Source organism: Periplaneta americana, chromosome 1, assembly GCF_040183065.1.
Source record: "Periplaneta americana isolate PAMFEO1 chromosome 1, P.americana_PAMFEO1_priV1, whole genome shotgun sequence".
Lineage (NCBI taxonomy): Eukaryota > Metazoa > Arthropoda > Insecta > Blattodea > Blattidae > Periplaneta > Periplaneta americana.
Genome location: NC_091117.1, coordinates 176,403,578 through 176,426,008, shown reverse-complemented (window position 1 = coordinate 176,426,008; position 22,431 = coordinate 176,403,578). Strand labels below are relative to the sequence as shown.

The window sequence follows — 22,431 nt, the reverse complement described above, 5'->3', positions numbered from 1 at the left end:
AGTTCTTTTACATGCCAGTAAATCTACTGACATGAGCCTGTCACATTTAAGCACACTTAAATGCCATTGAACTGGCCCGGGATCGAACCCGCAACCTTGGGCATAGAAGGCCAGCGCTATACCAACTCGCCAACCAGGTCGACCACACAATCTTCGTCCACCACAAATTTTACTTTGAATCACTAGGGTTTGGCCTGGGCCTCTAGCATTGAAAGCAGACACTATCTGTTCAGCTATGTGTGCCTCCGATTCTTTCATTAATTTCTTAATTTTCTTTTTCTTTCATCTTCCTTCTGTGTATTAGATCTGATAGTCTTAATTTCCTGTCAATTTAATGTGAATATTTTTAAGTAGGCCTATTTAATAAAAAATCAACATCTCCCTATGATTGAGTTTGCTCCCCTTCCAGAGGAAAAAATTCATTTAAGAATTTCAATAGATAGGATTGAATTTCAAACTTAATATAACTTTATTAAATAACTTAATGACCCTTACATGAATATCGCGTGTTTTCTGCGCAGATGCACACAAACTCTACAGGGATTTAGCTCATTTCAGAGATAACAACCGCCACAGAAATGGTGCAATGTGTAGACTCCCATCACATCGAATCCCAGTAGACTAGGTCCGTTGTAGGAATGCAGTTTAACTACACAAGATTACGTGACAAACTCTTCAAATGTAAAAATAAATACTGTTTATTGCTTAGCTCACACTGTCTGCACCAACACACACTTTTTCCAAGACGTTCACATTAGCCACTCTCTTCACAACTAATCTCACTGCTTTCAAATCAGCACCACACAATATAAATCATTACTTCCACTTAAAACATGAGTTCAAAAATTACAAATTTTGCAGCCACAGTAAATAACATGAGGTGTCACACAATTGTTGGACCTCATGTTTCAAAAAACTTCTCCCCGGATTTAAAAAATAAAGATCTTGTTGAAAACATTACACATTGAACCAGCAGATCTGACAATTCTGATGTCATTTACACCATCCCTACTTGTGTTAGTATTTTCTGCAAACCGCTTTTCATCTTGACATAGGAAGTGGGATTGACTGTCCGAATTTATCACTTTCACAGAAGCTCCTCCCAAAATATGGAACCTCCAAGTAATAGCATCTGAGACATGTCTATTTCTGTATTTACTTGTGTCTCACACACTTACAACTTAGGTTGTATAATTGAAAAGAAAACACACTTGTCTGAAGAAACACTTCTGCCACTCAAATCAACATTACAACATGTTCTAATGTTTATAAACTGAAATAATGGCATGGTTAAATCTACACAGGACTAATTTTCTACGAGATTGTGAATTTATCTCATAGAATTGAAAATTTCGCCAAAACTATCAGTTTTAGATTTAAGTTCAAAGATGAATTCACAATTAATCTCATTTTATAGCCTGAGAAAATTATTTTACTCCTTTCTATACACATCAAATTATATTTTCATTCTCAATAGTCCTTGTATACACTGTAACATGACAATAATGCAATGTAGTAAGATGAAATGGAAGTGAAATAAAATGGATGAACACAGTCAAGACCAACAACAATCCTACCTACTCTTAAACTGAAAGAACAAGTCCAATGCCACAAGTAAATACAGAAGCTGACAGTACTGGCCGGCAAGTCACGCTAAAATGGGGCTAGAGTTCTTGGTGTGACATGTACTGCGGTTTCAGCTCCTCTATCCTGGCAATAAAGTCTGGCTTCTCTATGCACCCCTCACATGTTTCATCCCAGTCACTGAGGATCTTCCGCAGGTCTCGCACCTTCAGCTTCTTGAGGTCAACAGTTCGGAGATCGATTGTTTTATCTGAAACACAGATGTTATACTGCATCAAACAAACTCACAGAAAATAATTTTCAATAAGAACTCTGAACACAATGTTGTCGAGAAATATTTCGAATACAATTGTAACTGAGAAATTGAACTTCACGAAAACATGTGTAAATGGCAAAATGACTCTTCTGACACCTAATGTGATGATGCAATATTTGATGGAGTGCGAACTGTGTAAAATTTCCAATAAAGTAAATCTATGTCAACCAAACACGTGTTACTGTTATTAGTGTGGTTTTCTAAGGTATCATTTCATGAGATATCATCTGTGTCTTATCATAGTATCATGAGTAAGTGCCCAACTTGGCATACAAGCATTGAACAAATCCTCTAGCTTCATTTTAACCATTCAAGCTATGAACACATTAATAAAAATAAATACAAATAAGGATATTGAAGAAATAAACATATATATCTAGACACGATTACATTATTCCTGAAAATAAAAGTTAAATGTATTTCTTAAATTCAGTCAATTTCGATTTTTTCTACAACATATTGCCATTCTTAAAACTCTGTATATAATCTGTTACCAATCTTTTGCTTACAAATTAAATTTATTTCATAAAATGGAAAAGTGTGGTTTTGAAAATGAAAGTAATATAGGCTATTTATGCACAATAAAGTTGAGTTTTTAAGGTATTTACGTAAGCCTAGTTAGTAGCAAAAACTAGTATTCCTGAACTTATTTAGAAAATACTATTCACACTCGAACTCAATAATGTTATAGATGTTTCACTTTGTGGTGGCAGCACTTCTATGTCCTTGTTGCTGTGAGATGTTTGCTGTTTCTCAAAATCGGTTGAGATAAAGAGGTCAGAAGGTCTAATCATTATGTATAATCATGTGGCAAAAAGAGTTTACTTCCACTTATCATACAATACTGAGAGAGTATTTATTTTGTGTGTAAACAGGATTTTTATTACATTCTGATTGTACCAGGCTATCCTTGCTTACATTTAATCTGCATGTGTCACTCAATCCAACATTACACTGAAGCAACAGATTTCCACCACAAAGTGATAGCTCTATATCAATGTTCTATTCAGTTGAAAGTAGATTCGATTAAGATAATTGAAACTAATCATATATATACCAATATTTGCCACTGCAAAACTCCTCTGTAAAAATACGTGTTAGGCTTATTTGTACTCTTTCCACAGGAATAAATACCGGTAGTTATTAATGCCTGTATTTCATAGTGTGAAACATGTTGCAACTCTGTTATGTGTATCAAATGTGGACAATTTAACTTAAATATGAAAGGGGATTCTACTCCCGATATTCTGAATTTTACAGTACAGAACATACCAGTGTTTCGATTTCCAACATGCAAGCTAAAAACGTTAGAAACCAACTCACCATAGCGCAAGTCACATATTTGAGAGTCTTTCTTTTTCAGTTTTTCACACACTTTGTCGGCAGGCATGGACCAAGAAAGGGGCTTCGAAAGTTCTCCAAGAATACCTGTGGCGGAATCTTCAAGTCCACCCAGATAATAGCACTGCAAAATGAAATTAACAATAAGTTAACTAGTAGCAAAGAAACAAGGGTAATCATTAACATTCCTATAAGCACTTTTGATGTAGACAAACTTACAAATCTGTTCTCCTTGTTCTTTGAAGTCTTGCAAAATTTTCTGAACTCATCTTCTATTTTCTTAGGGTTCGACTTTATGTCTGAAGTCAGCGTGCTCGCGAATTTCTCTACCACAGTGATGCACACTAAAATAAATAATAAAAATAATTAATTACAGTAACAGGATATTTTATCCAGTAGGCTAGTAACTTAAGTGAACACAATGGACTATTGTTATTAATTGTTGTTACCAAAACAGATAAATTCTGTAGAACCAAAACTTAATATTTACAATGGACTATGTATAAAACTAACAAATTAGGCTATATATTCATCTTAAAAATTAAATTCAGTTATTCACAATGAAGTTTTATTCACAAATTCCACTTTTGTGTCAAAAAAAAATAGTGTAATAATAAAATTTGTGGTCATATAATTAGTGCAAACTGAATTTTTTGAATGCTCTATATACCAACAGTCCTAACACCATCTTAAGTTTATTTTCATAATAATAGTTACTATCTCAAATTTATCGGCTATTGTGAAGGACGTGTCTTGCATATACAGTGAAGTGGAAAGTACATTTCGCGTTCATTTTGGTGTGTTCTACCTCTTAACTCCACAGAAAACCTACCTGTTTCGCGTGTTTTTAGGTTATCTGCATTACCAGGTTTCATGCAATATTGAAAATTTTTCTGGGAAATTTAGCACCATAATTTAATTATTTTTACAATCCTCGTTCTTCAAACGTCTATTCATGAAAAAAAAACAACAGTTTTTGACAATTTTTGTCTCCCAAACTCACAAGTTACACGTCCTTCACAATCCCCGAGTTTATGTTTAGGCTATAGACTTAACGAAATGTTGTCATTCTCAAAAAAAAAAAAAAAAAAGTAATTGATATTGCCAAATCAGGCAAGCTAAAATTCAAAGAGTAGGAAAAAGTTTATGAATACTGGCAGTAAAATGTTGTATGTAACAGTAAGGAATACACTAGGTTAGAAGTTAAGTTAGTTTCAGTCAGATTAACATGTTAAATAAGTAGTCTATAACGACATAAACAAAAACTGTCCCCTATTATTTACATATTCACTCAATGAAAAATGTCTTATTAGAATCCCCCAAAATAGATACTAACACGTGGAATTTATCTTCAAATAACCTCACCTTCACAGTCTTCCTTCCTAAGTCCTTGTATAAAACCTGCAAACACCAAAACTCCAGCAACAGTTGAATATAATGTTACGGTCTTCATTGTGGAATGTATTTACAGTCCTGTATACAAACGCACAAGTTAATACACACAATCTTATATTGAAATTAACACTGAAATCCTGTTCATCAACGTCAACTTCACAACCTAGAAACAGAACACCCCAGAAGCCGGCGTTGATGTTACGATAAAATTACAATAATGATTATAGTATTTCACTTCTAAAGTAAATTGTCTAAAAACGAATCAAATCATAAACGATCGTACTCATCCTTACCTCTCTACGCACTGCTAATAAAATAAATGTCACAAATCTTTCTTTATCCCTATTGACTCACGTCATACTCTTGTCATGAGCTGTGAATGCACCACATTAACCAGATGGCGATATGCCATTGGTTAGATATGTAACTTCCGGTTACTACGTCAACAGAATGAATCGCTGTATTTCTCGAAACCTTACCTCGATGCAACTCCAACTTAACAATGATTCGGTTTTAATAATAATTACATCAGATGCGTTAATTAAAATACTAATAATTTCATCAAATGTGTTGAATTTAAATTCCCCCGTACAATAGTTTAAGCAAATGTTTTATATTACTATCAGTATTATCTCTAATGGACAAGTTGACTACTGTAGGTACCGTACCCTAATTAATAAAGAGCGTTTTCTATTAAATAAAATATGCTTATCGAAAATATTTAACTTACAAGAACAGTTACGAAAACTCAGATTTCTTCATATTCATCTTTAAAATAACTCAGGAAACTAAAAAAATAAAATGTGGGTGGAAAAACCCGTGACAGCCCTACAATGATATTAACATGAGTATACATGACTGTAGTACATTCATTATCCGTTTTGCTAATCCCTGCGGCCTGCGGTGCGGTAGCTGAGTGGTTAGACTTTCAGCCTATCACGCAGGCAATTGACAGTCTGGGTTGGAGTCCCAGCCAGACCTGGGATTTTTCATTTCATTGAAAAATCCATACGACACTTGTGACGGACAAGGTCGTCGTTAGGGTTCTTCTCGGGGTTCTCCCGTTTCCCCATATTAAGCATTTACATAATTCCATCACCATCCAAAGCATTCCCCGAATACCAGCTGACCTAGGGTCGAGTGAGATTGCTTGCTCAAAACTATAAAATTCAATTTAACTAGAGTGTTCAGAAAAAAATAATTTGAGCACAAATCCAGGACCTGAGATGTTTTTTTGTATCTCCTGAAAAGTTTAGTTTTCTAGATATATGGGGTTTCTCAATATTCCGGTTCAATTGATCTTGAAAGATCGCAATGCCCCCTTCCGGAATTCAATTCGTTTCGGTAAATTGTAGATGTTAGTAGAGTTCACAATAAGCTATTATTGCAATTTTTATGTAGCAAACTATATTTATGTTTCCAATAATAATATAATTCCATATATTATATATGTATTAGATTTGCTAAGTGGGACATCAAAATTCTCCAGAACAGGATGATACAGCATCATTAAATAAGAAGAGAGGAAGAAGGACATTAGTTTAACGCTCAATGACTAGGTTACCATACGTTAGTATTTTGTATGGACAGTTTGTATTTTAAGACCCATGTCCATGTCTGTATCATACAAGTAAAAAAATAGCGAAATGTCCGTATTTTCTGGTTCGGTTTCCGAAAGGAGATTAATAATTAGGTGCTGTTATAGTCATACACCCTTCAAGAGATGGCACCTACCACATATTCACCAATATAATAGCCACTGTTTCGTAAATTTTGGTTTTAAAGATAGGCTATATCGAAGACTGAAGTATTGGTACTGCATTCACAGATTATAATTATATGACAGCATTTAATTTTCTTTGTTTAATATCTCCGCTGCTTGAATATTTTGTACTTCTTGGCTTTTTCAATGCACACATAGTCTTAGCATTTGTACCTTTGTAGGCTTATTTTCTTTGTGTTGCTAGTGAGCATGATTTTAATAATAGAAATATTTATTATTGGCAATTGACAGTCTGGGTTATTTTCACTGTTTGCAATACACAGTTTTCAATTGCATTTGTTGTCGTATAATACTTTTTTCACAAATCTTTCATACAAAGAACAAACCTCATTCATGTTTGCTTATTTACATACAGTATTTGTCACTCTTTTCACAAATCTTTCTGTGACTCAACAATCTGTCATACATTTCCATGTATGAGAAACTGAAATTACACTGCAGCATTATGTTTGTTCCAGCATGGTTCAAAATCGATTCTGAATTGCCTGCTCATGCGCAGTAGCTTAATGTGCATTTCAACAAGACTAGAACTGATTCCGAACCGATTCTAAACTCCCAGATACCTATTCCAACATGCTTTAGAACTAGTTCAGAACAAGTGAAATTAGTTCTCGATTAAGAGCAGGAACTAGGAATTCTGAACTGTTGACACATGCGCAGATGGTTTAATCTTCAGTTATGGTTAAAATGCTTCGAGACTAGCAGATCAAAACAAAAAACATTGGCGAATATCGAACTTCGCCATACTCGAGAAACTTGAACACAACATAACGCCTGTAATGCACGACGCTAGTTTAAAGCATGAAGGGATGGGAGAGAAGGGCAGCAAATATTTTCATAATATTGGCGAACAAACATGACAGGCAAAGCGAACATTGGCAAATATCGAACTTCGCCATACTCGACAAAATGAACCAAACATAGTATCTGTCATGCATGACGTTAATGTGTAGTAGCATCGTTCATTACAGGCGCCAGGGTGAGAATTAACGGAGGGGGGGGATGGGGGATTTCCCCCTGTTGGAAAGTTATCCCCATCTCATAAATTCATATCAACATCTCTGCCAGGGATAACTTCTATCCCCCCTCACAAAATATTCTTTAATATGAGTATATGCACTTTGTAAAGTATAAACTAATCAAAGAAAATAATACTGATATATTATCATCACCGGCAAACTGACAACAATCAATAACTTAGGAATTACACATTTTATCTTAAGCCTGCTCATGGATATTATTATTATTATTATAATCAAGATGCAAGACAAGCAACTCAGTGCGACCAAGCGTTGAGCCGTATCGAATGAGGATAATAATAATTTTATGTATGGTATTCTCTATCTAGGATTCTATCCCTCCCTCATCAGAAATCTTAATTCGCACCCTGACAGGTGCTATGTTCAGTTCAATTTTGTCGAGTATGGTGAAGTTTGATATTCATCGATGTTCACTCTGCAAAAGTAGGCCTATTGTGTTTGTTCCATCTTGTTATAAAAATATTCTCTGTCCTCCACTCCCACTCATTCATGTTTTAACCAGTTAAGAATTTTAGCACAGATCTTGTGATTAATTTTTCATATGAAATAAGATGAAATTTGAAATATCTTGGTTACCTCTCTGATGTTCGAGCATTGTAGAACACTAATGTGTAGCATGAGACTGAAATTATTTAAATAAATAATTAAATATATAACATTAGTAAGTTGCCCATTTATCAATCTTCTGTAATAAAGTGTTAAAAGTAGTGTATGCAAGACTCAAGATTAAATTATTTATTTAACAGGCTGAATAGTATGTTATAATTATTCATTTATTTCATTCATTAACTGTTTTGCCCAAGGGTTCTGCAAACCCAGCTTTCTCCAGCTTTCTGCCTTCCTCTTTGTTTCCTCATATGATCCATATATCTTAATGTCGTCTATCATCTGATATCGTCTTCTATCCCGAACTCTTCTCCCGTTCACCATTCCTTCCAGTGCATCCTTCAATGGGCAGTTTCTTCTGTAGCCTATAATATTATGAAAATGAAAACATTTATTGAACATGTTGGATATTATTATTTTATTAACAGAGTGGATATTGTTTGTTGTTTAGTCAACTATCCTAAGACAGGTCTGAAGTGATACGAAGAAGGCACCTCTTATGAGGCAACTAGGCCAGGAGATAATGGAGTAGGGTGGCGAGTTCCTTTCCCCCTCCATTGCATACATCGCCGACCAGTGAGGAAAGTGAGATGGTACCAGTATGCACTGGTATGGAATACCGCACTGGTTTCTATGACCAGAAAACATACAGTTGGTGAAAAATGACATACTGTCACTGAAAAAATGTGATCCGTAAAAATTTGTGTAGGCCTATACATTTCTTCACAGCAAAGACTGCTATCTGTTTGCTTCGTAAATCTAAACCACAGCCTTCTGGAACTGTATTCAACGTGTATTTATTTATTTGATAAGTCAACCCCTGGAATGCTTACAACGGTCCCTATTTCAAGTATATAAGGCTGTGGTCTGTAGCTTGTGTGGAATGTTGCCAATTTAGTGACTGTCATTTTTGTTGTTGTTGCACTTTTTATTAATAATTAAGTAAGGCACTTTGAAGCTTTAACATTATTTTAAATGATAGCCTAAGTCTCAATGGACATTGTAAAATAATCTAGTAAATAACTGAAGTAACTTGAAATTATTTTATTAAGAAATTTAATGTATTGCATAAGCTTCAAAGATTCGCGTTACTGACTGCACGAAACAATTTATTGTATAAGTTACATCATGTATCTCTATATTGTTAGGGAGAGTGTATGCCTGTTTTAAATCGAGGTGCCAGGGAAAATCTTGGGGTAGCATACCACCTCTGGTTTCTTCCCACTTCCCTCACTGTCACCAACTAACTACATATTACACTAGTCAGACTTCAGATGCATACAAACAATTGTTCTTCCTCTGACACATATCGTCAAGTGATAATAGATGTACGGTATGTAACAACCAGAACCACAATCGGAGGACAGTGGATATTATAATGTATAGTATGGAAATGAATTCTTTTTCTTTTTATTAACAGGTAGGGTACTGTAAGTTTATTACTGGTATGTGTATTATAAAAATGAAATAATGATATTTCTTCTCAGGTTGTATATTGCAAGCTACAACGAATTATGTGTAGTACGAAAATGAACTCGTATTTTATTTATTATTACAATTTGGATATTATCAGTTATTGGTATAAAGATATGTACTATGAAATTGAAATGATTTAATTTTATGGAGTTATACAATATATTTTATATTATGTGTTCATGTTATAATACTTTAATCCATACAGTTACTTGTGACTGAGAGGTTAGCGAGTCTAACTCCGAACCCAGCGGTCCCGGGTTCGATTCCCGGTCAGGACGAGTTGCCTGGGTGAGGTTTTTTCGGGGTTTTTCCCTCACTCCTATGGATGAATATCAGGTAACTTTATCAGGCGATTGGAACCCCACTCATCTTCGCCACTTCCTTTCCTCCCCCATCATCCTTTCCTCATCATCCCGTTTCTCGTTTTTCAGATCACTCTACCGGTGACCTCCCGAAGCTGCTGACTCTCTCGACCAGCCTCCGTGAAATGTAGTTAAGCGACGTTGGATGGCTTCTGCAATGGCACCCAAGGCGGACGTACTCGGGGGGGGGGGGAGTTTCGCCTCAGACCGACAGGGGGGCCTTGGGGGAAGTTGCCGAAGCAGAAATGGTATATGGATTCTGTCGACTGTAGGGACCGGTCGTTAAGGGAATCATGTGATTAGAGCGTTGCATGTAGGGGATCTGTGGCATGCAACTCATTCCATATTGAGGGTTAGTGCAATAGATCTCAATAGGTCGCAGTACTGGGTCATCTGTGCCCCCTTCAGTTAAATTCCATTCCATTAATCTGTATAGCCACAGATCTATTGTTACCGAGCAACTGTAATTTATTTGAATATTATGTCAAGAATGTAATTATAACTACCTTATGTAGGTATCGGTATAGTAAAACCTGTCATATATTTTAAAACAAAATGTGATTCACCTATATGTACGTATATTTCTGTCGATATTTAATGATAATTTTGTAGTAAAAATTACCTGTCCTTATATCTTTATAAAACTTCACAAGATTTGTTTTAAAATCTTTATGCATCCAAAAGCATGAAAGGATGGGAGGAGAGGACAGCGAGGTAGATTCGAGCGAGCTGGATAGATCCGCTTCTTCAAGGCAGACTTCGGTTCTTGTTACACTCGACAAACTTGAACCGAACATAGCGCTTGAAATGCACGACACTAGTACCCATGCTGTGCTCATTTTCGAGGATGTTGCAGCAGCTGTTGAACCCAATTTGTTTTTTTATTTTCTGGTGTTGTAAAATATCTTAACTTCCACCATGTACAATGGAAAATGTGACATGGCAAACTGTGCAATAAACTTCATAATTTATATAAATTCATGAGGTTCTGGCTGATAGGCCTATGTAGGCCTCATCTATTATCAGGCAGTACCTCTTACTTGATGTTATGTGTCAGAGGAAGAACAATTGTTTATATGCATCTGAATTCTGACTAGTGTAATATGTAGCTAGTCGGCGATGTATGCAATGGAGGGGGAAAGGAATTGGCCACCCTACCCCATTATCTTCTGGTCTAGTTGCCTCATAAGTGGTGCCTTCTTGGTATCACTTATGAAGGTTCAAATCTGTCTTCGGACAGTTGACTAAACAACAACTTTTTACAAAAGGATTTCTTCAGTTTAGATGTAAATTCGCACTTGCGTTTAGACATATTGTTGATGAAAACACAAAACCCAATAGAATGTGAACACAAAATTACAGAAATACTCATCCACAAAACATACAAAATAAGAGCACACGAACTTCTCTATGCAGTTCACAGCAAGCTTCATTCAGCTCTAAGGCCAGCTCGGCAGAACATTGTAAGGAAAATAAGTATAGCTCGCTCAAGAAACAATTACCGAAAACCAATGGTGGCGTTGCTGTCTGTTTTGACGTGTGTATGTAGGCACGCCGAGGGTGGAGAGGTGCGAGCCGATGAAAGTACTGTCTCTTCCAAGAAGATGAACAAATGAGGACATCGCTGTGGAAATAAAGAACGTAGCAAGAGAAAAATTCGAAGCTAGTTAAACTCGTAACATATGTTTACGAATTAAATAATAATATTGTGCGATACAAGACACGCATTCACATGCAATGGAACAAACTAAAGTCGTAATGTAACTATCACAACGCAAGACTGATTCTATCGATGTCATTTCTCTTGCGACTGTACTCTTGAATATCATTCAAGTTATCTCGTGACCTTTCTGTCGCCCGCTCTTCCTTATCGCAGTGTTTGATTCACATTCCTTCCGTCGGTATTCCGTGCTTGCGAGACCTATACAATTGTAGATTTTCAAATATAGAAGCAAAGAATGCGGTAAAAATTAAACCAACGCTGAATATAGTTTTATTTCTATGTTAAGTAATGTTCTGCTGCAATTTAATCGGTTAATATTAACATGATTTGGTGCAATCAAATCGACAATCGCAAAGCGGTTTACGGCTATTGTTGTGTGAAAGCATGCATGCAGGTTAGTTACAACAGAAACCTAACAGAAATAAATCAAGCGAAAACGTAGAAAATAAGCTAAACTTTACCGGTACAACAAATTTTCATTACAGAGCTCAACATTTGCAAAATTTCAGTTTGTGAAATTTAACTATGATATGATGAAAATACGGGACATTTGTACGGTCCAACAAAAATTACAGGGATGCCGGCCATCTGGGCCAAAAAAGAAAAAGGGGGGGATGGTCCCGTTTTCTAAGGAACGTATGGTATGTAGGCTCAGACTATAAATGCCGAAAAACAATGTTTTAAATATTTTAAAACCTACTTTAGGTACCTAAACGCCCTTTTTTTTAGAGTTTATAAATCATGTGTAGGCTACTCAGCTTGAAACAGAGGGGTTCTGCTCTTGGAAGAACAAATGAAAAATTAACAGTCATAGAGCATAGGTAACTTACAAATATTTTTAAAAACATTTAAATGACTATAAACTATATAATTACCGGTAACTAATATTTTTTTTTATAAATTAATTTAACTACGCCCTAGCAATTGCTCTTCGTTGTAGCAAAAATATTTTTTCATTTGTTTTGAGCTTGTTCGAATGTCGTATTATGATTTTTTTTCGAAAAGAATTACATGTTAAAAAATTTTAAGTACCGATTTTTAAAACGTATTTTTTTGCTCACTCATAACAAAATTCGCGAATCTTTCGCAGGTCCTTCGGACAATAAGTAAATGCTGCCCCAGGGCAACTGCCCCGTTGCCCCGGTCTGCCCATTGGTAAATATGGACCTACATATTTAGTATGTATGTATTTATGTTTGAAATGCTACTCTACTCAGTATCGCGATGCTGGCTGATGTTTGTACCTTGGTTTGTATAGCGGAGCGCAGGGTAAAGGAATTTTGTCAGATCTGTGGCGAAATTCCGTACTTTTTCGTTGGCGACCCTGGTTGTCTGATAAGCCTCGTAGTGCGATCGGTTTATGCCGCCGCGTTATGCAGATTTTGAGTGGAAAGTTGAATAATCTCAGTGTGGATATTTTCTTTTGTCATGTTAGAGTTTAATACATAATTGGGTATTGCATCGACAAGATTCACGATGTCTAATACTTATTGGAACAAAAACTCTTTTTCTACACAGAGCATGGAGAGCAAATTCACTAGGAATATACTGTGTTCGAACTGTTCACAGTCTTTTTTAGTGAGGGGTAAGGTTAAATTATTAAATTAAGCTTACAAAGAATTTGAATTATTTTAATCCTACGGGCACATAGCTCCTTTGCCGCATTTTTAGCTTCCAGTTTCCTACCGTATCTTATCTAAAACATTTTACAATATTTTTCCACATTACAAAGGATTATGTACCGTAAAACGGGGTGACTTGATAACGCTTGGGGGTGACTGATATGTTTTGTAGGTTGATGTTCCGAAACGAAACATCAACCTACAAAATGTACCAAGTCTCCCAGCATATAAAACAGGGAGACTAGACACGCTGGGAGGACTTTATATATTTTATAGGTTGATGTTTCTGTTCCGAAACATGAACTTACAAAACATATCAGGTCTCCCCAAGCGTATCAAGTCATCCCGTTTTACGGTACTTTAGAAGAATTTGAAATTTTGTTGTATGAAGGCCTATATTTGTTTAGGTATCCACGGTAGATGTTAAGCACAGGAACGGTATTTCTTACCAATTTGTAAAATCACTTGAATAACATAGAAAATGAAAAGGAACAGGTCCAGTGAGCTCTATGGTAAAATAGGCTTACTTACTGGCTTTTAAGGAACCCGGAGGTTCATTGCCGCCCTCACATAAGCCCGCCATTGGCCCCTATCCTGAGCAAGATTAATCCAGTCTCTACCATCATATCCACCTCCCTCAAATCCATTTTAATATTATCTTCCCATTTACGTTTCGGCCTCCGGCCTTCCAACTAACACTCTATATGCATTTCTGGATTCGCTCATACGTGCTACATGCCCTGCCCAACTCAAACGTCTGGATTTAATGTTCCTAATTATGTTAGGTAAAGAATACAATGTGTGCAGCTCTGAGTTGTGTAACTTTTTCCATTCTCCTGTAACTTTATCCCTCTTAGCCCCAATATTTTCCTAAAAACCTTACAGTAAAATAGGCTACTAATACTCATTTTTACTCCATTTGTGGGTCTATTGTATTTTTGGTCCAGGGAAACTACTAGTCTTTTACGAAAACACACTTAAAAAGTAAAGTGTTTTCGTAGAAGACGAGTAGGCTATTTCCCTGGATCAAAAATATAATACAAATGGAGTAAAAATTTGTATTTTAGCAGTAGGCTATTTCCCTGGATCCGACCAAAAATACTTATAATACAAATGGAGTAAGAATTTGCATTTTATGCGGATCAAGTTTGTGGTAAAACGTCTCAAGCATAGGCTACATTACTATGGCTCACTGTAGCTGTTCCCTTTCATTTTCTAGGTTATTCGAGTGATTTTGCAAAGTGTTACGGAAAGGCATTCGTGTGCTTGTCATTTACTGGGCACAGTACTAATGAAACTTGCCATTTTCTTAGCAATTCTTCCTGGACGTCTTGCATGTTATTATGGGTAATTAGTAACAAGAAGACGAATGAATTAGAATGTACAGATATAGATCTCGCAAGCAGGGAATACCGACGGAAGGAATGCGAATGAAACAATGCGATAAGGAAGAGATGACGACAGGAAGGGTCACGAGATAGCTTGAATGATATTCAAGAGTACAGTCGGAAGAGAAATGACATCGATAGAATCAGTCTTGCATTGTGATTGTTACATTACAACTTTAGTTTGTTCCATTGCATGTGAATGCATGTCTTGTATCGCACGATATTATTATTTCATTCGTAAATATATGTTGCGCGTTTACTTAGCTTCGAATTTTTCTCTTGTTACATTCTTTATTTCCACAGCGATGTCCTCATTTGTTCATCTTCTTGAAAGAGACAGTACTTTCATCGGCCGACACCTCTCGCTCCCTCAGCGTGCCTACATACACACGTCAAAACAGACAGCAGCTCCACCATTACTTTTCAGTAATCGTTCCTTGCGCGAGTTATAAATATCAAATGATTTTTATGTTAAAAATATTTGTGACTGCAAACTAAAACCGCGTGTTTGTCACTGTATGCATTTCACAGAAGCCAGTGAAACAAAACAGTATTATTACTATTATTTATAGTAACAGATAATAATAATAATAATAATAATAATAATAGCAATATTAATAATACGAATAATAACAGTAACAGTAATGATAATAATAGTAGACCTAGTAATATAGTAACAATAATAATATACATTTCAAACCAACTCATTCTAGTTTATTCATAATTTTTATTTCTTTTTACATTTTTTTGACCTGTTTTTACGCAATGGACAAATTCAATTTCATTTATAGAATTAAACAAGTTATTCTTCACATAAGTTACGGTTGTATTTTTTTCCCCCACCATATTTACAACTTCAGAAGTGATAGGCCTAGGTAATTAATTATGGGATCTTAATTAAGTCATGATTAGAGTCTGGAAGTTCAGGCATTTATTTTGGCTAAAATAGGCAGACAAATAGACACTTAAAATTCAGGAAGGCCATTTAAAAATTATGAAACTGTAGCTAAAGTAAAATCATCAAAATAGTAATTTAATATAGGCTATTTAATAGCCTAAACCTCTGTATCACATTACAATACTTTTATTTTTCTTGGTTACATGCCACAAGATGCTTTTTCAAGTTCTCAACTGTTATAGTTAGAGAAAATGTTTTTCGTCATAGAAGAAACTATACTTAGTTTTACTTCCACAGAAGTGATTGGAGCATACTTAAAACGTGCTATTGTGGATTGACTCATACTGATAACAATAGAACTTTCACTTTTCAGAACATCACTAATATTTAAAAAATTTTCTAGGTTCCTGTTTACCATTCATCACATATTTACACTTTTCACTAACAGCCAGTCCTTTGACTCCCAGTGCTTCTCGCAACTGACTTAGAGTATGTTCGACATTCGTCATGGATGACACAATGTCGCAGCTCTTTTCTTTAACTTCGCATTGCTTCTGGCAAAACACTATCATGTGCTGCTGTAAATGCGATATCATTGCTGATTTCTTGTTGGTGCAGGAGATTTCACCTAGCGAATTGACGCAGCTTCATCTTCTGATAAAGCATCGATTACCTCACTGTCTTGTTCAAATTATTGATGTAGTAAACAGCAGCACAGATTCAGTTTTCCTATCTGGTCAAAACTGCTTGTGGACATAAAGCAAGCTCTGATGCTAAATCCTTAAAAATCCGGATTCAAGAGGGAGAAATCAGGAAAATTTTTTTGGTGTTTGAAGTCAACATCTGGATACAAACTTCTTACTTCTTCGTCGATTTTGTGCAGCCCATGAACTAAACATATTAGATGGAACATTTTCGGGAAGAGAACTTCCAGGCTTTAGTGACTTTTTTCATGTAAGATGTCGTATCTGTGATGAAAAGCAAGACATCATGCCAAAGTAGCATCAAAAGATTTGTAAATACCTGTGCCACTGTGGATCCAGTTGCTTTCTCAATATATTATAGATTTAAAAAATATAATAAGGTTCTTGTAAATAAAGAGGAGTATTTTTCCTAGCCCAGAAGTACAATGAAGGTTCGTCTAAAGAAAGACGAGTGTTTCCCATGGACCATAAGGGCAGGAGGCAAGGGCTGTGACATATTGGGTTAGAAAAGAGGATAGTTAAGTTTTAATTGGGTTATAGTAGGTTCAATATATGTATTGTGGGTCCCTATCACTATGACATTCTCAGACTGCAGATAGAGGAGATATGGAGGGTAGCTGCAAATATATTGAATAAGCAGTTGCGTACAGCCGATAAGGGGTGTTCCTCCAGCTTGGGGGTTAAGTGAAGGGCTGACAACCCATCACTGTAAAAAACAGCTTGTTACAAAACCCCAACAGAAACCTCGAAATAAGACTGATTCTGTGGTTTAGGAAGTTCTGCCAAAGTTGAGAAGGAGTTAGATGTTAATAGCATGTGGGAAAATATCAGAGATAATATCAAAATTACTGCTGAACAGAGCATAGGTTATTATGAAACTAGAAAAAGAAACCGTGGTTTGTTGAAGATTGTTGCATGGTAGTAGAAAAAAGGAAACGTATAAAATTGAAATTCTTACAGGGTCCAGTCCAGGCGAATAGAGATAATTATCTCAATTAAAGACGGGAAGCAAGTTGTACACTTAGAACAAAAAGAGAAGACTGCTTGAAGGAAAAACTGAATGAGGTAGAAACAAATAGTGAGAATGAAAACGTTAGAGATTTATTTAAAGGCATAAAGGAATTTAAGAAAGAATATCAATCAAGGGTGAACCTGATCAAGGATGAGAATGGTAACTTTGCTTGCAGACTCTCATTTCTTCCTGAACAGATGGAAAAACTATTTTGGACAACTACTAAATGTACAGCTGGCAAAAAAAAAAAAAAAAAAAAAAAAAAAAAAAAAAAAAAAAAAAAAAAAATTGGCCACACTCTTGCACAGCGAATATTCTAGGGGGATGATCATGCCAATCACATGTTATCTCCTTACTGGTTGGATGATAGTTCTTGTCTGCTGAGGCATGTCGATGTGAGGTCAGCAGTGAGCTGGTCTGCCTTGACCCTTTGTGGGTTGTCATACCACAGATTACTACTAGGTCTACTATCCTACTACTACTACTACTACTACTACTACTACTACTACTACTACTACTACTACTACTGATATAGGAAGCCAGTAGAGAGAAAATCTATGAACTGGAAAGATGTGCAGTGGAAGTAGTCTTACATAAGAAGGGGACTTATTTTTTTCATAATTTTCAAGACTGTTCTGGGATCGACTCCATTTCCAGTTATGCCAGCTACTCACTTCGTAGTATCATTGTCAAGTAATCAGAACTAACATATGTTTGCGACTAAAGATGTCAGTTGCAGTTTGATGATTTTAATATTTGATGTATTGATTGTAGACCCATTGCATCCTCGTGGGACACGCTGCCCCCTCATCCTCAGTTGTGGTCATTCAGCATGTGAGAACTGCATTCGTTCAGCCCTTCGTGCTGCAGATAGAGTGATGTGTGGCATTTGCAAGCGCACCTCTGTACCAGCACAAAAGACTGCAGATCTGAGGCTAAACTTCCCTCTCAACATTTATCTTCTTGGAGTATTTGCTGCCCAGCACTCGAGACAAGAACCACAAGACTCCAAGATAGCATTCATTCCTTCAGGATCTGCTCTATCCAGGGCTGGACAAAGAGGACTGCACCAACAAAACACTACAGGTAATACGATGAAAGAGTAATGGAACGGAGAAAAATTCTCTCCGGCGCCGGGATTTGAACCCATAACGAGTGCACCTCAGCACATGTGTGGACTTCAGTCCTAAGTTCATAGACATCTATGATGTAGTGCAGAGGACGGCCACTAGAGGGAACCCAAGAGTTGGAACTTAAAACTGAGATGATTCTGTCCTACGCCGGGGTGGGTATCCGGTGTGGCTTAGTGGATAAAGCATCTGCACGTAGAGCTGAAAACCCGGGTTCAAATCCTGGTGCCGGAAAGAGAATTTTTCTCCATTCCATTACTCTTTCATCATATGATGACGCAGAATATCTGCATGGAAATATCATATGTACTTTGGTACATTAAATAATATATATGATATGCGTAAATCACTTCGTGATTTAAGATGGCCCTTATTCCGTCGGATCCTGGCCAACTAGTCACTCATAACGAGTGCACCTCAGCACATGTGTGGACTTCAGTCCTACGTTCATATACATCTATGACGTAGTGCAGAGGGCGGCTACTAGAGGGAACCAAAGAGTTGGAACTTAAACTGAGACGATTCTGTCTGACGCCGGGGTGGGTATCTGGTGTGGCTTAGTGGATAAAGCATCAGCACGTAGAGCTGAAAACCCGGGTTCAGATCCCGGCACTGGAGAGAATTTTTCTCCATTCCATTACTCTTTCATCGTATGATGACACAGAATATCTGCATGGAAATATCATATGTACTTCGATACATTAAATAATATATATGATATGCGTAAATCACTTTGTGATTTAAGACGGCGCTTTTTCCGTCGGATCCCAGCCAACTAGTCACTCATAACGAGTGCACCTCAGCACATGTGTGGACTTCGGTCCTACGTTCATAGACATCTATGACGTAGTGCAGACGGCGGCCACTAGAGGGAACCCAAGAGTTGGAACTTAAACTGAGACGATTCTGTCCGACGCCGGGGTGGGTATCCGGTGTGGCTTAGTGGATAAAGCATCAGCACGTAGAGCTGAAAACCCGGGTTCAGATCCCGGCACTGGAGAGAATTTTTCTCCATTCTATTACTCTTTCATCATATGATGACACAGAATATCTGCATGGAAATATCATATCTACTTCGGTAAAAAAGGTAAAGGTAAAGGTATCCCCGTAACATGCCATGAAGGCACTTGGGGGGCATGCAGGTAGAGCCCCATGCTTTCCATGACCTCGGCACTAGAATGAGGTGGTGTGGTCGGCACCACGCTCTGACCGCCTTTTACCCCCGGGAAAGACCCGGAGGCTGAGTGAACCTCGGGGCCGTTCTGAAAGTTTGGCAACGAGAAAAAATCCTGTCACCACCTGGGATCGAACCCCGGACCTTTCAGTCCGTAGCCAGCTGCTCTACCAACTGAGCTACCTGGCCGCCCATATGTACTTCGGTACATTAAATAATATATATGATATGCGTAAATCACTTCGTGATTTAAGACGGCGCTTTTTCCGTCGGATCCAGGCCGACTAGTCACTCATAACGAGTGCACCTCAGCACATGTGTGGACTTCAGTCCTACGTTCATAGACATCTATGACGTAGTGCAGAGGGCGGCCACTAGAGGGAACCCAAGAGTTGGAACTTACACTGAGACGATTCTGTCCGACGCTGGGGTGGGTATCCGGTGTGGCTTAGTGGATAAAGCATCAGCACGTAGAGCTGAAAACCCATGTTCAATCCCGGTGCCGGAGAGAATTTTTCTCCGTTCCATTACCCTTTCATCGTATGATGACGCAGAATATCTGCATGGAAATATCATATGTACTTCGGTACATTAAATAATATATATTACAGGTAATGCTAGTGCGTTTGTAGAAGGACCAGGCAGAGGTGGCAGAAGGATGATCGAGAATACTACTCCCTCTGTGGCTGGGCATTTTCAATTTTTTTTCCTCGATCATTAATGAAATAATATGTTTTTTTCTCAGGACTTTGTCCGGAATAGTGACAGCACAGAATTGTTATCGAAATTTGCTCATGAGAACATGGTCCTGCAGTCCATCCTGATAGGCAAAAAAAAAAACACGTTTGCACTGCTTGCCCCTCCCCCCACACTCGCACGCGCGCGTACACATGCACGCACACACATACTCACTCACTCTCACTTTAAAAATGACATTTATAAGGTTTCGCTTTTATTTTTGTTATAGTTTTAAAATGACAACTTTACATATTTAGGATCAGTGGTCACTAGCGATAATAACATGTCCAAAGAAATCTCTAATTGATTAATGAAAGCAAACAGAGCATATTTCGGCTTGAAATATCACTTTAATTCGCATGCTCTATCCAGGAAAGTAAAAATTATTCTTTACAAAACATTAGTGAGACCAGTTTTGACAAATGCGGCAGAAACGTGGTCAATCTCCAAAAACGATGAAAAAAGATTGGAGATTTTCGAAAGAAAGATTCTGCGAAGGATCTATGGTCCAACATTTGAGGAAGGTCTCTGGAGGAGGAGATGCAATTATGCAGACTTCTAGGATAGCCACATATAATCAAAACAGTTAAAACAAGCAGATTGAGGTGGGCAGGACATGTAATACACATGGACCCAAGTGAACCTTGCAAAAAAATTGTAATAACAAATCCGGGAGGTCAGAGAATACGAAGTCGACCACACTTGCGGTGGATTGCTGGAGTGGAAGAGGATGCCAGAAAGTTGGGGTGCAAGAATTGGAAGGCTGCGACACAAGATAGAGACGGATGGTGACAATTACTAAGGGAGGCCCAGGCCCACCAAGAGCTGTAGCGCCAATGATAATGATGATGATGATGATGATGATGATGATGATGATGATAGTTTTAAAAACGACATTGCATTACGTTTGTTACGAAAATGTCATGATCCTACTAATCTACTATTTGTGATGTGTTTGGCTAAACACCTGCATAGAATTGGAATATATCAGTCCCCTAACTGCCCATTGTGCAACTCAAACCAAGAAATGGATTCGGAACACCTCAAAATCTGTGCTTCATTGGCTGGTCATGATAATATCTTTGAAAAATATTGGAGTGCAAGAGGTCAAATGACTTTATTGTCAAACGCCTGGCATTAGAAAACAACAACAACAACAACAACTATTTGTGATGAGAACAATTCAATTACCAAACATGCTACTAACTGTACAGGCCCAGAAACAAAATTTTCTATTTGAATTTTCCAAATTGCAGTTATAACATATGGTGCATGCTCAGTGCAGGATGTTATAACCGGAACTTGGGAAATTTAAGTGGCTCAGATTTTGTTTCTGGGTCTGTACAGTGACAAAGAGATAAACAACAAATGTTTTTGGTAGGTACTACACAATAAATTCTTGAGTAATGGACCCTAAAACTGGCTCTTTCAGTAACAACCCCTAAGGGTGGCTGCTCCCACCTCTTTCTTCAACCAGCAGAACTATAGATTCCTATCACAGACAGTATTAATCACAACTGAAAGTACCACATACTTCATCTGTTGACTGGACAAGAGATGCTTATTCATGATTACACTGAACAACAAATTTTTACTTTTTGTCTTGCTTCGAAATGAAAATAGGTGAATATTACTAATATGTGTGTGTCTTAAATCTGAATTTCAAATCCAAATTGCCCCATCACGTACCATTTTCCTTGCAAAATGAATTGAATTTTTTATGACAAAACTTATTTGTTTTTAATTTTTCGCTGCTATTGATAAAATTACAACACACTAGGGATTCAGAATTCCTCATAATACTTGAAAAATGTGTACTGGATACAAAAATGATGTTACATAGTTTAAAACACAACAAGAATAAAAATATTTCAAGCATATAATGAGAAAAATCTCGGAATTTGAACTTACATTTAAATTAATGTTCTGGATGACTTCTGTTTATAACCAGACCCGGGACTGTATTTTACAAGGAACTAACAATAGTCTGCAAGCATGCTGGATGATGATCTTCCTTTATATCACCTTTCCATTTCAGATATTTCTTGATGAAATCTTTCCCCAATGCTCTTCGTTTACCGCTCCAAATTTAGGAGGAAAGAAATCCAAATGAGAATGTAAAAAGTGTATTTTGAGAGA

General features: G+C 37.0%; 2 protein-coding genes across 5 annotated transcripts in view; one reads left to right on the top strand and one right to left on the bottom strand.

Annotated features, from left to right (window-relative positions):
• Positions 1-445: 445 nt before the first annotated feature.
• Manf (mesencephalic astrocyte-derived neurotrophic factor) lies at positions 446-5,058 on the bottom strand. The gene is made up of 5 exons (XM_069832835.1): positions 4,930-5,058; positions 4,607-4,714; positions 3,461-3,585; positions 3,224-3,365; positions 446-1,834 (listed from the first exon to the last, which is right to left on the bottom strand). The coding sequence occupies exons 2-5, from the start codon at positions 4,692-4,694 to the stop codon at positions 1,665-1,667; spliced, it is 525 nt and encodes a 174-aa protein (XP_069688936.1). The 5' UTR covers positions 4,695-4,714; positions 4,930-5,058; the 3' UTR covers positions 446-1,664.
• A 7,896-nt stretch (positions 5,059-12,954) lies between these two features.
• Positions 12,955-22,431, top strand: part of qin — a 256,680-nt gene continuing 247,203 nt past the window's right edge. For 3 of the 4 annotated variants that reach the window (XM_069832733.1, XM_069832725.1, XM_069832718.1), the window contains exons 1-2: positions 12,955-13,211; positions 18,025-18,336. In XM_069832733.1, coding sequence (XP_069688834.1) covers positions 13,103-13,211; positions 18,025-18,336 — 421 coding nt within the window. In that variant the 5' untranslated portion in view covers positions 12,955-13,102. The remainder of the gene's footprint in view (positions 13,212-18,024; positions 18,337-22,431) is intronic. The other variant, XM_069832744.1, reaches the window with a different exon arrangement.